General features: G+C 62.1%; 4 protein-coding genes and 3 non-coding genes across 7 annotated transcripts; 4 read left to right on the forward strand and 3 right to left on the reverse strand.

Moving 5' to 3' along the window:
- Positions 1-337: 337 nt before the first annotated feature.
- On the reverse strand, positions 338-1,291 carry LOC136053888 (cathelicidin-2). The gene is made up of 4 exons (XM_065744845.1): positions 1,102-1,291; positions 768-875; positions 613-696; positions 338-451 (listed from the first exon to the last, which is right to left on the reverse strand). Exons 1-4 carry the CDS (start codon positions 1,267-1,269, stop codon positions 347-349), a joined length of 465 nt encoding a protein of 154 aa, XP_065600917.1. The 5' UTR covers positions 1,270-1,291; the 3' UTR covers positions 338-346.
- A 169-nt stretch (positions 1,292-1,460) lies between these two features.
- Positions 1,461-2,513, reverse strand: LOC136053873 (cathelicidin-B1-like). Its single transcript, XM_065744828.1, has 4 exons — positions 2,046-2,513; positions 1,860-1,952; positions 1,677-1,757; positions 1,461-1,583 (listed from the first exon to the last, which is right to left on the reverse strand). Exons 1-4 carry the CDS (start codon positions 2,511-2,513, stop codon positions 1,461-1,463), a joined length of 765 nt encoding a protein of 254 aa, XP_065600900.1.
- Positions 2,514-3,331: 818 nt separating this feature from the next.
- LOC136053979 (cathelicidin-1) lies at positions 3,332-4,206 on the reverse strand. The gene is made up of 4 exons (XM_065744998.1): positions 4,017-4,206; positions 3,681-3,788; positions 3,522-3,605; positions 3,332-3,418 (listed from the first exon to the last, which is right to left on the reverse strand). Exons 1-4 carry the CDS (start codon positions 4,182-4,184, stop codon positions 3,332-3,334), a joined length of 447 nt encoding a protein of 148 aa, XP_065601070.1. The 5' UTR covers positions 4,185-4,206.
- Positions 4,207-5,563: 1,357 nt separating this feature from the next.
- Positions 5,564-12,474, forward strand: TBRG4 (transforming growth factor beta regulator 4). Its single transcript, XM_065744829.1, has 10 exons — positions 5,564-6,044; positions 6,829-7,146; positions 7,949-8,120; positions 8,831-8,988; positions 9,167-9,277; positions 9,905-10,049; positions 10,519-10,761; positions 10,862-10,973; positions 11,335-11,449; positions 12,367-12,474. Exons 1-10 carry the CDS (start codon positions 5,619-5,621, stop codon positions 12,472-12,474), a joined length of 1,908 nt encoding a protein of 635 aa, XP_065600901.1. The 5' UTR covers positions 5,564-5,618.
- Positions 7,610-7,751, forward strand: LOC136053991 (small nucleolar RNA SNORA5). The gene has a single exon (XR_010622700.1). It is a non-coding gene; the product is annotated as a small nucleolar RNA SNORA5 (small nucleolar RNA).
- LOC136053992 (small nucleolar RNA SNORA5) lies at positions 10,155-10,292 on the forward strand. Its single transcript, XR_010622701.1, has one exon. It is a non-coding gene; the product is annotated as a small nucleolar RNA SNORA5 (small nucleolar RNA).
- Positions 12,165-12,300, forward strand: LOC136053993 (small nucleolar RNA SNORA5). The gene has a single exon (XR_010622702.1). It is a non-coding gene; the product is annotated as a small nucleolar RNA SNORA5 (small nucleolar RNA).
- Positions 12,475-13,162: the final 688 nt, after the last annotated feature.

Here is a 13,162-nt window from a genome sequence, read left to right on the forward strand (position 1 = left end):
TAGGGGACACGAGGGGACAGGAGGAAGATGTCCTCAGGGCCTTACAGCCCCACAGTGGGATCCCTCTGTCCCCATGCTGGTGACAGCCCTGCAGGTAAGGTTGCGGGGCAGGGCTGTGGCAGCCCTACAGGTTCAGAGCCCCAACGTTTGGGGACAAAACCAACGATGGGAAAACACTCTTCAAGAACGGGGCCCCGATGGTGTCCTCCCCACGATGCTGAAGTGCCCCCACGGCGCTCGGGGCCGTGCACAGTGCTCCCACCCCGTGCCTCAGTTTCCCCATCAGGCAGTGAGAGGAGAGCCCAGGTGACATTTGGCAGGCACACTATGGCCTCCATTTATTCGCTCAACCGAAACGCGCTCCGCCCTGGATGGTGATGGTGAACCTGGGCCGGAAGTGCCGGATCTTGCCCAGGAAGCGTCCGAATCGACCCCGCTGGACAAGGAGAGGCTGTGGGGTGAAGAAGGGTGTCAGCGAGGCAGCAGGACCCCCTCGTCCCTTTATTGTCCCTTTACACGGAGATGTCATGACGGGATGGAGACATCAGAGCGGCCCCAAAGCTTTCAGGGTGCTGGGCATGGGCATCCCCACCCCGCAGACCCCACACTCACATCGGATGAGGCGTCCCTGCAGTGCAGATCGATCTCAGGCGTGTCCTGCAGGATGCTCACCGGCCCCGAGCAGTCCTTGATGGCCTGGGGACACGCACCGTGTCAGCCCGCACTCCCCCAGCCGCCCTCCCCGTCCCCGTCCCCGCCGTCCTCACCCCGTTGTCCTTGAAGTTGCAGTCGTCGATGGGGACCCGCGTCCTCGGGGCGCAGTCCGTCTCCATGATGGTGAAGTTGAGCGCCCGCACTGTGCTCAGATCGATGCCCTGAGGGGAGCGGTCACCACGCGGCCACGTCCCCCCCGCGGGGCAGAGCCCCCTCCAACCCGTCCCCAAAGCGTCCCCTCAGTGGCACCCCCAGGATTTCCCCCCCCCAACACCGTGTCCCCACCACCTCCCACAGGATCCCAAAGGCGTCCCAAGAGGGACATTCCCTCAATGCCCCCGCTACGTCCCCGTGCCACCCTCAGGATGTCACCCCACGTGCTCTCACCGGGCCGGGCTCGGGGTCGGCGCTGAGCAGCCGGAAGGCGTTCTGCACCTCGGGCCGCTGGTTGTAGGAGTCCACGGCCTGGCTCAGTGCCTGGGGGTATCCCATGGGGGCCGGGAGGGCGCAGCCCCCCCCCAGCAGCGCCAGCAGCAGCACCCAGCAGCTCGGCATCCTCGCCCCGTGCCCGCCCTGTGCCCCCAACGCCTTTTATCGGCCCCGAAGTTGGGCAACGCGGAAGGAGAAACCGCAACGCGGCCGTTACGCGCGGTGGGGACGTGGCTGTGCCAGCGCGGCGAGACCACGGGATGGGATGGGGACAACACACAGACACAGCAGGGAGAAGGGAGCTTTATTGGGGCCGCTCACGGCCGTGCAGTGCTGGCGATGTTGAGGCGCCCGCGGACGTGGAAGGGAACGCGTCGCCGCAGGCGCTCCCTGAGGCCGTCCCACCACTCCCACACGCGGCCCCACCAGCTGCGGATGGGCTGAGGGGACATGGGGATGTGTCACAAGCCAGCCCCCCCAAACCTCCCCCCCGCCGAGGGGGCTCCCACGGTGTGGGGGAGGGGGGCTCTCACCTGCACCCACAGCGGTGCGCAGCGCAGCTCGGCCGTGGGCGGCTGCTCCGTGGACACAGTGCCCACGCAGCGCTGTAGGGTCTGGTTTTGGGGGGGGGGAAAGGGTCACATGGGGCACACCCCCCACTGCAGCCTCACTTTGCTCCTCAGCCCCCCCCCTCCCCACGTGGGATGGATCCTCACCCCCAATTTGCAGCTCCCGCAGTCGACCCCGCGTGGGCACGGGGCATCCTCCACGAGGAAGCTCACGTCCCTGCGGCGCTGCGGGGTCCTGAACTGCAAGGGGACGGGATGCAAAGGGGTGGGGTGAGACTGGCAGACCTAAAGAAGCTTCCAATCAGCCCCGGGGTCCCACAGCGCAGCACTCACCCAGCCGGGTCGGGGTTGTGCTGCCCTCAGCCGTAGGGCGCACGGAGCCGGGATCCTCTGGTTGAGCAACAGCACGGCCGCCATGACGGCGTCCAGGTAGGAGGTGGGGCGGGGGGGCAGCGGCGGGAAGGATCCGTTCTGCTTCGGGGGGGTGGGTCCGTCCAGCTTGGGTGTGATGGAAACGTCCGACCCTGGTGGGACAGATCCACCCGACCCTGGAGGGACTGATCCATCCAACCCTGGTGGGACAGATCCACCCAACCCTGGTGGGACAGATCCATCCAACCCTGGTGGGACAGATCCACCCGACCCTGGAGGGACAGACCCCTCCAGCCCCGCTGTGGCGGCTCCTGATGAGCCCAGCAGCAGCAGAGGCAGCAGCAGCACCCCGCAGGGCCACATCGTGCCCACGGTCACCCCGCAACCTCCTCCACCACAGCGGTGCTGTGGGAGCCCCTTTATGGCCATCCTGACATCTCGGGGCGTTGTCCCCCACGCCTGGGGGCAGCCCAGCCCCAAAGAGGGTCAACAAACCCCCCCCGGCCCCGCGATGGCACCGGGGATTTCCAGTGCTTGAGGATGTTTGCGGTGTGGGAGAGGAAGGCCACGTGTTGTGTCAATCCCAGCGGGTCCACGCCAGCCACGCTGGGTGCTGTGACATGTGGGAAGTTCCCCTCACGGCCATAAATCCATCCACAGCTGTGAGAGCTGCCCCACAGCACGGCCCCGCTGGCACCGGGACCGGGGAGTTGTGTGGGAACAGCTCGGGGACATCATGGGGACACGGAGGGGGGGACATCGCGGGGGGCACGGAGATGGCACACAGACATTGAGGGAACACGAGGAGGGCTTTGTGGGGTCACAGAGCAGACATGGGGGGGACAGCTCGTGGATATCGAGGGGACGCTATGGGGTCACCGAGGGAACAGGGTGAGGATGAAGGGTCCGTGGTGGGGGGCAGGTGACACCACAGGTGATGGATAAAGGGACAGGGGGGTTTTGGGGCATGTGAGGGGTCCCAGATATGGGGTTCTCAAACCGAGGCTCTAAATGTGGGCTCCCAGCTGCCAGCATCCAAGTTTGGGGTCCTCCCAGCTGCCCCCAGCTCAGGGATAGGATGGGGAGCAGCTGGAACCAAGTGTGCAACACGGGACTTCCCCCAGATGCCCCCCAGGAATTGTCCCCATCAGAGTCACCCCCAGAGGGGACACACAGTGAGGCAGCATGGTCACAAAACAGCTTTATTGGGAGGGGGGCAGCAGTGGGACGGTGGCTCCAGGGATGGCTCACTTCTTCTTGATTGCCCGGTACAGGTTGTATCCTGCAACCACAGTCCTGAGCACCAGCGGCCACACACGCTTCACACGGACGGGCTGCGGGGGGAAGCGCTGTCATCCGTGTGGGGACAGAGACCCCGACCCTGTGGGGTCCCATATTCACCCCCCGGGGTCCACCCCGCGTCGCGTCCCCACTCACATCTGCCATGGAGTCCACGCAGGTGACATCGAGCACGGCGCGGCCGCCCTGCAGCACCACGGGAGCGGTGCAGTCCTTCAGGTGCTGTGAGCAGAGGGGACAGTGAACGTGGGGCTGTCCCCTCCCCCACAGCCCCCCCGCAGCCCCCCCAGCGCTCACCCCGTCCTCCTTGAACTCGCAGCTGTCCAGCTGAGCGCCCGAGCGCGCCTGGCACCGCGTCTCCATGATGGTGAAGTTGAGGTTGTGCAGGGAGCTGAGCTGGACGTCCTGCGGGACAGGGGACAGCGCGGTGACACCGCGCGGTGACACCACCCGGCACCCCCGGCCACGCTTCCCACCACGTTTCCCCGCGATATCTCCGTGTGTTCCTCACCGTTTCCCCGTGACGCCCCACGGACATCCCCAAGGTGTCCCCAGAATGAGCCCACAGCACTCCCGAGACGTTCCCACAGCGTCCCCATCAGTGTCCCCATCAGTGTCCCCACGTGCTCTCACCGGGCCGGGCTCGGGGTCGGCGCTGAGCAGCCGGAAGGCGTTCTGCACCTCGGGCCGTTGGTTGTAGGAGTCCACGGCCTGGCTCAGTGCCTGGGGGTATCCCATGGGGGCCGGGAGGGCGCAGCCCCCCCCCAGCAGCGCCAGCAGCAGCACCCAGCAGCTCGGCATCCTCGCCCCGTGCCCGCCCTGTGCCCCCAACGCCTTTTATCGGCCCCGAAGTTGGGCAACGTGGAAACGTGGGGACACAGGGATGGGTGAGGGGGGAGCAGCCACAACGCGGCCGTTATCTGTGGGGGAAAAGCTGCGGTGGGGACGTGGCATCCCACAGCTGTGCTGCAGGGCATGGCGTGGGGAAGGGTCTGGGGGGTGGGTGGCATTCGTGCGGGGCTGCTGACAGCCCTTTTTGTTCAGCACGGAGCAGTGGGGCTGAGGAGCGGCCTCACGGCAGCCAGGGCTCACGTCCAGGCTCAGCAGCACCAGGAAGGGAAGGCTGGCTGGAAGCCAGACACGGGAAATGCTTTTCGAGAAGCGGTTCGCGTTAGGGTCAGCTTCCCACAGATGTCTCAGCACGCTCTCCCGCCTCACAGCTTGAACAAGCTCACTAAATCTGGAAAAGAGCCCTGGGACCACCCAGTCCCAGCCCACTGAGCGCGCCCCTCAGTGCCACATCTCCACACCCAGTCCTGGGTCCATCACCCCACGGCCGAGCACACAGCTCCGGGCCGCGCCCAGCACATAAATCTCCTTCTATTTACTCTCCGCCCGCTGCTGCCAGAGCACCGCCGCGGGCTCTGTTTGCTTTCCCCGTTCCCACAGCCGGGCCCGGGGCTGACGTGATCCGCCCAGAGCTGCGACCCCACAGCTCGGAGCCCCTCATAAAATGGCGGCTCCCTTCAGCCGCGAACCGGAAGCGCTTTCTCTTTCGCGCTCGATTCGGTGTGGGGGGGCGCGGGGATTTCAGCCAATAGGAAACAGTTGCCCTCGGTGACGTCATCGAGATGCGCCGGAGCGCATGCGCACTTCGTCGCATCGCCGGGCCATGTTGCGGCAGGGCCGGGCGAGGTCAGCGGCCGTGATCGCGAGTGGGGGTTCGGGTCCCCGGGGATCGGGGTTTCTAAAGGGTTACGGCCTCGGTCGGTGCGGATCCGGGTCAGCCTCAGGGCCTGGAGCTCGGCTGGCTCGCCCCCGGGGTCAGGCGGGGAGGTCCAGGGCTCGGGTTACGCCGAGGGAGGGTTGGGTGGAGCGTTAGGAAGGATTTGGGGATGTGGAGCATCGGGACGAGCTGCCCCGGGAGGTATTTAAAGGATAATATCCCCGTCCCCGGGGGTATTTAAAAGACGTGGTGCTGAGGGAGGAGGTTTAGCGGTAGGTTTGGCAGTTAATGGTTGGGCTGGGTGACCTTGGAGGCATCCCCCAACCGAAGCAATACCGTGGTGCTGCCCACGTGGGTCCCTTTCAGTTTTGTTCTGTGGGGGTATCCATAGCACTGTGATTCGCAGCTCTTACCTCCCCTCTTCCCCATGAACCCTCCCATCCCTAAAGCCTTCCTTTCCCTCCTCCAGCACCCCCACAATGCGGTGCTGAGTCCCTCAGATCCCCGCCATGGCGGCCCGGCTGGTACAGCGCTGCTGCTGGCGGCACCTCACCACCTTTGCCTGTGCTCCTGCTGCCTCCCCTGCTGCTCTGCTGCTGCCCACTGCCAAGCTGCCAGCAGCCAGGGCCCCACCACATGCACCTCCTGCCTCCATCCACACCTTCCCCTCCAAATGGACCGCCGACAGATTCTCCGTCAAAGAGCAGGAGGAAGAAAACAGAAGCACAGAGCACAAAGCCATCCTGAACCTCATCGAGGCAGCCACGAGTCCCCAGGAGCTCTTCCAGCTGGGAGAGCTTCACTCCCTCAGTAGCAACCAGGCTTCGCTGATGGTTACTCGACTTTCCCGGCTTGCAGCAGAAAAGAAGCTGGAAACGGGGGACGTGCTGCAAGATGAACGCTTTCAGCAGCTCCTGGAGATCGTGGATTCTCAGGTGAGTTCCCTCCTCGTGCTGGAGGAAATGTGGAGAAGGAATGGGACTGGGAAAGCTGGCCCAGAGCAGTGGGCGCTGCTGTTTTCCTCCCCTTGTGAATTTCCACTTTTCACAGCTGCTGCCTTCTCTGCACTTGGTGGCAGAGATGTATCAGAGCCAGGTCCCACGCAAAAAAAAAGGATGCAGTGGTCTGTGGTTCAGCAGAGAGGGTGTACCCCCAAGCTGGAAGAGCCCAGCTGCTGTGCTAGGAAAGCAAGAAGCTGAGCAGCATAGCCTCGCTCCCAGAAGGGAAGTGGATAGGAAGACATCTAGCTGGGATTTGATCAAGCAAACTCACTGCAAACACGATCATCTTTCTCCTGTTCCTGCATTGTACAGCTAACTCAGTGTAATCACAGAACAGCCTGGGTTTAAGAGGACCTCAAAGATCATCTTGTTTCAAGCCCCCTGTTATGAGCAGGGTCACCAACTGCTAGGCCAAGCTGCCCAGAGCCACATCCAGCCTTGCCTTGAGTGCCTCCAGGGATACCCTGAGAGCAGTCGGGTCATTTTTGCACCCAAGGACTGAGCCACCCCTGAGCACTGTTTTAGGATGTTGCAGAGCCAGAGTTGGGGCAGGCAGGGCAGTTAAAGGCTCTGTTTGCTTGGAGGCCACCTGGTGGTGCTGCCTCATTTGTTTTCCTCCTCCCCGAGGTCATATCCCAGCTACGCCACAGGGAAATTTAGATGTATGCGCCTCCAGAGAAGAGCAAAATCTACTTAAACCTTTTAACTTGCCTCGCAGATATCTCAGGTGTGGAACAACACCTTGGTGAACCTCCTGAAGAGCCTGTACTTGCTGGGGTTGGAGAGCAGCAGCAAGGAGATGCAGTCGGTGGAGCACGAGGTGCTGTGGCGGCTGCGACGCCTCACCTTCCGCCAGCTCGCCTCCTTGGCAGAGTTCTTGGCTGTCAGGCAGGGCAAGGAGAGCAAGCTGCTCAGCGAGGTCATCAGGAAGCTGGAGCTGAGGTGGACGGAGCTGGAGGGCACCCGGACTGTGGTGATGCTGATTGCTAAGGTGGGCCACATGTCCCCGGTGCTGATGGACCGCTTGGAGGACAAGGTATGGGCTTTGGGTGGGACGTCTCCTGGGGGCAGTGACAGCAGGAGGGGTGTTCCTGGCAGCCTAGTGGAGGAGCAGGCTGCACGCAGGTTGCTTTCTGGGGGCAGAGGTGCTCGTAAGAAACGTTTCTCTGGAGCCACGCAGGTGGGGAGCTCACAGCACGTGGGAGCTCCCAGATCTGTGCTGGTCTGAGCTGCTCAGAGGTGGACTGTGCTGATGTGCTTTGCCTTGCAGCTAGAATTACCTCAGCTCTGTGGTACAATTACCTTAGCTCAGCTGGCAGGCAGTAACTTGCAGAGGCAGCATAACATCACTGCCAAAAGCACTGTCCTCTGGCTCTCTGTGAAAGTCAGCCTGTGAGCAAGGAGCCTGCAGGGAGCTCTGCACTCTGACAGTTCCTCTCTCTGTCACTTCCAGGAGCAGGGAGATGTCTTTGGGGTTGGAATGGCCAGGGGGCCGTGACTGCAGCTGTGTCAAATTCGGTCCTTGTCCAGCCCTGCGCTGGGGATCGGCCCAACAGCTGCCACAGCAACACCCCCTGCAGCTCATGGGCCCCACTGTCGTTCTCCCTCGACCCTGGGGATAAATAAATGCTGCAGACACTGCACGTGGCAAAGCAGCACTCTGCTGTGGGGTCATCCGCTTATGCAGAGCATCAGTTGTTGCGTGATACAGAAACCCTGCAGTCCTTGGGGGGGGGCTCAGCCAATGCCATCCCGGGGAATGACACATCCTGCTCCACGTCAGGTGTCTGTAGCTTGCTCTGTGCTTTTCCCTGTGTCTCAGTGCCCCTTTTTACCAGGCTCTGGAGCTTGCTGAGCACTTCAGCCCCGAGGACATCCGGAAAATCACGCTGGCTCTGGCGTACCAGAACCGGCGCAGCGTGCCCCTGCTCCGTGCCATGTCATACCACCTGATTCAGAAGCACTCAGAGCTCAACCTCAGCATCCTCATGGACCTGATTTTTGCCTATGGTAAGCTGCTTGCCCATGGAGTCGGCCGTTACTGTGCCTGCATAGGTCGGAGAGCCCTCTGTGTGGCAGCACTGTGCTTAGTGCAGCTCTGTTCCCCGCACTGATAACCTGTGTTCTCCTCCTTGGTGCCTTGGGTCTTTTCCCCTTTTCTCTCTGTGTTTTTGGAAGCTGGGATGAAGGAGCTGCTCTCCAGTTCGGTGTCTGGCTTCTGGCTGTGGGAACAGAGCTTCTGCCCAGCAGTGGGGCAGTGTGGTTGTTGTGGGTTGGATGGTCTTGAAAAATACAGAAATCATCCTGCTAGACCTGGCCTCAGAAGGAGCTCGTGCTTCTTGTGCTGATGCTACCATCGTTCTATTCAGTTGCCAAATTTGGGATGAGTTTCAAGGGAAATAAGTGGTGGATATTCAGTGTCACAGCCTCCAGATCTCTGCTGGACATCCTTCTGTGGCCCAGCGAGGCCCAGCAGCCCCCATAAAATCCCCAAGGAGGAGAAATCCAGCAGCAGGTTGTAGTTTGGGAGCAGTACTGTCTCTTGCTGGTTCAGGCAGGGCTGCAGCAGCTCAGTGGTGGTGGTGCTGAATTGGGAGCACTGGGATTGAGAGCTGGTGGGAGCAGCAGGACCGGGCTGGATGAGAAGGGACGGGGCCCAGAGTCACAGCTCCCATTCCAGCTCCGTGTCAGTGGCTGCCACTTTCTTTTGCTCCTTTAAGGAAAACTGAATTTCCACCAGCCCCAGGTCTTCCAGAAGATAGCCACAGACCTGCAGCCCCACGTCCCTGCCATGACACCCGTGGAGGTGACGCGCTGCCTTCGCTCCTTCGCCCTCCTCAAGTGGCTCAGCCTGCCATTGTGTGAGGCCATCTCTCAGGTGAGGAGGAAGGGGCTCTGGGTCACCCCTGCTGGCACCAGTGTGACCGTGGCACCCGAAACAGTTCTCCTCTCTCCAGAGATGCAGTCCTTGTTGTTCCCATCTCGCCGTGGATCTGGGCATCTCCTTGGAAGATGTTGTCCCTGCTCATTCCCCAACCTCTGGTTTTGTCTTCCAGTATGCCCTGGACAACTCCAAGCAGCTGTCTGTCAGCCACCTGTGCAGTATCATCATGTCTTTTGCACGCCTTAACTTCCAGCCCAGCGGAAGCGAGGACTTCTTTAACATGGTAACCTGCCTTCTTTTTCCCCTCTCTGTCAGCCTTCTTCCTCCCTGGAGTCAGTGGGAAGGCTGCACATCTCCTGGCATAACCCAGTGCAGGAAGTGGAAATGGGGAGCCCAGAGATCAGGCCAGGCTGAAAAACCCATACTGATGCCCTGTAGCTGTATGCTGGCTGATAACCGAGCTGGTTTGTGCCTGGCTAGCACTGAGTAGGCCAGCTCTTTCAGCAGCCATAAGCAGTGTATGGTTGTTCAGGTGCCCTCCTGTACTCTGATTGCTGCAATTAACTCCGTACCGAAGCCTTAAGTTCACAGTCACACAGCCATTCTCAGCTGATCCAAGGTCTCCCGGCCCATCCAAGCCCTGGGTGTGGCAGTGCTGTCGGGAAGGATGGAGGCTGCCATCCACAGAGCTGCTGTGGGGGCTTTGCAGGAAGGTTCCTGCAGGGCAGGGTGAGGAGATGGGACCAGATGGAGGGAGATGGCACAGAGATAAGAGGTAGCATCCCTGGTTGGCAGTGGGGTCTGGACTCAGCAATCCTGAATTCTCCCATCAGCAAATAGCCCAGGAGAAGTACTGCAGAAGCAAGGCCATGTGCAGAGATGTGCTGAGCTGTGGCTTTGGCTCTGGCAGGCCCACGAGGAGCTGCAGGGCCAGCTGGACAGCCTGGAGCCCCAGCTGCTGACCGACCTGGTCTGGTCACTCTGCGTGCTGCAGCAAGCCAAGCCACACTACCTGCAGCGTGTGCTGGCACCCAGCTTCCACTCTGGGATCCGAGGTAAGGTGGGACGTGGGGCCAAAGCCATGTGCCCCAAGGCTCAGCTTTGTTCTTGGTTCCAGGGAGGGGAAGGGCTTGATGTTCCCTAGCTAAACACAGCAGAGGTGCAGCCCAGTCAAATTCAGTCTCTGCCTCCTTCGTGGCGAGCACTGGCCCTCCGGCTGCTACAGCAATGTCTGTAGTTCATGGGCCCCACGTCCCCTCCCGTGGGACCATGGGGATAAAATCGTGCCACAGACACTGGGGCTGTGCTGGGTGAGCTCAGCTGTGTGAGCTCAGCTGTGTGAGCCCTACGCTCCAGCAGCACTGCCCCTTCTGCCCACGTTTGCGACGGTGCCAGCAGTCAGAGATCCATCCCGGTGGACTGTCAGGCCCTGTCTGAGCAGCAGCAGTGGTGCTGGAACCTGAAATCCCGTTTGGTCGGGGCCGAGCTGTGGGATCAGCTCTTTTGTTTTCCTCCTCCTGCCAGGCAATCCGTCCCCCAGGGCTCAGAACTTGCGGGTAAAGCTCATCCAAATCAATGCTGCTGCCAAGCTGGAGAGCCCCGAGTACCAGGGGCCGTTCCTGCCGGCCGAGATGCTGAGTGCTGCAGAGCCAGCAGCAGAGAAGGTCACCCTGCTGCAGAGCAGCCTGCGGGAGGCCCTGGCAGGCGTGCTGGGCAGCCAGGACAACGGGCGCTGGGACGTGCACACCATCTATGGCTGGCAGATTGGTGAGCACGGCCTCTCGTGGGAGCAGCGGGGCCCTGTCAGGGTCTGCTTGCTGGAGAGGGCATCCTCAGCACTCCTTCCTTCTCCTCCTCCTCTCTGCAGATGCTGAAATGGTGCTGAACAGCGAAAATAAACCTCTCCCCTTGAAGGACTTTGCTGCTCCCCATCTGCCCTTCTCAGAAGGGACAAAGCCGCTCCCGCCGGGCGCCAGGAGGTGGGTTTGGGCTCAGCTGCACTGGGCACGGTGGGAGGGATGATGCTGTGCCATCCCCGTGGCTGGCTGCAGGCAGCAGGGGACGGTGCCAGCGTGCCGAGGTCACCGTGCCCAGCTGCATCCACTTGTCTGGACAGAAAAGGGAGTAGGAGCATGCCAAGCTGCCCTGGGTCACGTTGCAGGGCTGTGGCAGCAGCCTGTCCTGTCTGGCACATCCTCTGCAGGGAGCCCGTGCCAACTGTCAGCCCACAGGGGCTGAGCTGCCTCCTTCCTGGCTGGGAAAGGCAGCGTGGGCTGTGGATCAACTCGGGTTTGCCCGGAGCTGCACCCGTCTCACTCCTGTCCTCCTCCCCTCTCGCAGGATCGCTTTCCTCAGGTGGGAGTTCCCAAATTTCAGCAACAGGAGCAAGGAGCTGCTGGGCCGATACGCCATGGCTCGGCGCCACGTCCAGGCCGCCGGCTTCCTCGTTGTGGACGTGAGTACCCAGCCCTCAGCACCCTGTGCTTCACACGTGGCTCCGTGCTGAGATTACTGTGATCCCCTCCGGGCCACCGGGGGCAGAGAAGGGATCAGGAATGGGAGGAGGAGGACTGCAAACGAGGTCTTAAAGAGCTCTGATCCCTGCAGCGCTGTGCTCCGTTGGGGTCATGCATTATTCAGCCCCGGAGGTAATTATAGCTGTGCTGGCAGAGCCCTGCAGCCGGCAGGGACTGGAGCACGGCTCCATTGGGGCAGGAGGACGGCGTGCCACGTGTCCCCGAGCACTGTCACCCCACATCAGCCTGCATTCCCTGCAAGGAGCCCGGGCCAGTGCAGAGCTGCTCTTTGATGCTGATACAAAGCGAGGCTGGGCCTTGCTTGGGTCACCCCCCCTGCAGAGATTCAGGTGGGGAGATGGGAGGAGGAGGGGAAGAGCTTCCTTCAGCTGGAGCCTGGTGCTAAATATAGCAGGGGTGGGCGGTGGGATCCCCCCGTCTGCTCCCTGAGGCGGATCAGAGCCATCAGGAAGCAGCGTTCGCTCCCTGCCCGGCGCAGCTCTCTCATCCTGGTTGGTGTGTCCTCCCCGTGCTGCAGAAGGGAGGAACCACCCCCACAAAACCCTGCACGTCCTCTGCAGCTGGGATGAAATATTCAGAGGGTTTCGTTGCCATCCCTACTTGGGGAACCCAAGGATGGGTTGGTGTGCCCTCTGCAGCCTTGTCAAATTCGGTGCCACCTCTGCCGTGGTGTGCCCCGGCCCAAGGGCTGCCACAGCATTGCCTGTGCTTCATGGGCCCCACGTCCCTGCTGTGGGACGACGGGGATAAAAACCTGCCACGCACACGGCCCCGGGGCTGAGCACGTCCCCGTGGGGGTGGTGTCCCCATCGCTCACTGCCTCTCCTCCCTGTAGGTGCCACACTACGAGCTCCTGGAGCTGAAGCTGGAGCGGCAGCGGACGGCGTACCTCCGTGACAAGCTGCACAAGGTGGTGGCCAAGGAGCTGGCCAGTGCTCAATAAAGCCTCTGTACCGTGGCCCCTGCGTGTCCCTGATCTTTGGGAGGTGGATGGGAGTGGGGCTGTGCCGCTGAGCAGTGGGGTTTTATCGCTCCCTGTGGGGTTTTTTGTTGGCTGAGAGGTGGTTTTCAGCCCTGGGGATGGGGGTACAGGGCCGGGCCGTGGCTCAACCCTCACCCCCCAGCCCTGCCAGGAAGGGCTTTAGGGATGGATTAAACGGCCCTAAGGGCTCCGGGGGCACTGCTCACCCCATCCCTGCATCCCTCACTGCCCCTCTGGTCCCCGATGGGCGCTGTCTGGGGCCGCAGCCCGGTGCTGAGTCACGGCTCTGCTGTTCCTGGCACCGGCATCGCGCCAGGGCCGGCAGTGCTGCGTGCCCCGGGGGGGAGGCAGCAGAGTGGGGACGGCCTCGGGGGGTGGGGGGGGGGCTGTCCCCAACCAGGACAGTGTGTCCTGTGAGCGCTGAGCATCCCCTTTTGTCCCCCAACCCAAAGGGCCACCCATCCATCCGGGGGTCTCCCAACGTCGTGGCATTAAAAAGGGGATGGGGGAGGTTGGGGAGGGGGATAAAGGTTGCCAGGGAACCCATCGCCATGGAGATGGGAGAACGGCTGTTCCCATGGCAACAAAACACAGGAGGGGGGTCCGATCCTGCTTCCCTCGGCATGGAGGGAACCCCAACGTGTGCAGC

Source organism: Cyrtonyx montezumae, unplaced genomic scaffold (assembly GCF_038088225.1).
Source record: "Cyrtonyx montezumae isolate F1298 unplaced genomic scaffold, pur_monq_1.0 scaffold_32, whole genome shotgun sequence".
Taxonomy (NCBI): Eukaryota; Metazoa; Chordata; class Aves; order Galliformes; family Odontophoridae; genus Cyrtonyx; species Cyrtonyx montezumae.

Excerpts from the sequence above, each read along its gene's own strand:
- LOC136053979 (XM_065744998.1), bottom strand. The coding sequence starts at position 4,184 with ATGCCGAGCTGCTGGGTGCTGCTGCTGGCGCTGCTGGGGGGGGGCTGC. Across the intron at positions 3,789-4,016 it reads CCGACCCCGAGCCCGGCCCG|GACGTCCAGCTCAGCTCCCT; the intron begins GTGAGAGCACGT and ends CCTGTCCCGCAG. Across the intron at positions 3,419-3,521 it reads GCGTGGACTCCATGGCAGAT|CCCGTCCGTGTGAAGCGTGT; the intron begins GTGAGTGGGGAC and ends TTCCCCCCGCAG.
- TBRG4 (XM_065744829.1), top strand. The coding sequence starts at position 5,619 with ATGGCGGCCCGGCTGGTACAGCGCTGCTGCTGGCGGCACCTCACCACC. Across the intron at positions 7,147-7,948 it reads TGGACCGCTTGGAGGACAAG|GCTCTGGAGCTTGCTGAGCA; the intron begins GTATGGGCTTTG and ends CCTTTTTACCAG. Across the intron at positions 10,050-10,518 it reads CTTCCACTCTGGGATCCGAG|GCAATCCGTCCCCCAGGGCT; the intron begins GTAAGGTGGGAC and ends TCCTCCTGCCAG.
- LOC136053888 (XM_065744845.1), bottom strand. The coding sequence starts at position 1,269 with ATGCCGAGCTGCTGGGTGCTGCTGCTGGCGCTGCTGGGGGGGGGCTGC. Across the intron at positions 876-1,101 it reads CCGACCCCGAGCCCGGCCCG|GGCATCGATCTGAGCACAGT; the intron begins GTGAGAGCACGT and ends CGCTCCCCTCAG. Across the intron at positions 452-612 it reads GCAGGGACGCCTCATCCGAT|CCTCTCCTTGTCCAGCGGGG; the intron begins GTGAGTGTGGGG and ends TTCACCCCACAG.
- LOC136053873 (XM_065744828.1), bottom strand. The coding sequence starts at position 2,513 with ATGGCCATAAAGGGGCTCCCACAGCACCGCTGTGGTGGAGGAGGTTGC. Across the intron at positions 1,758-1,859 it reads GCGGGAGCTGCAAATTGGGG|ACCCTACAGCGCTGCGTGGG; the intron begins GTGAGGATCCAT and ends CCCCAAAACCAG. Across the intron at positions 1,584-1,676 it reads GCGCACCGCTGTGGGTGCAG|CCCATCCGCAGCTGGTGGGG; the intron begins GTGAGAGCCCCC and ends ATGTCCCCTCAG.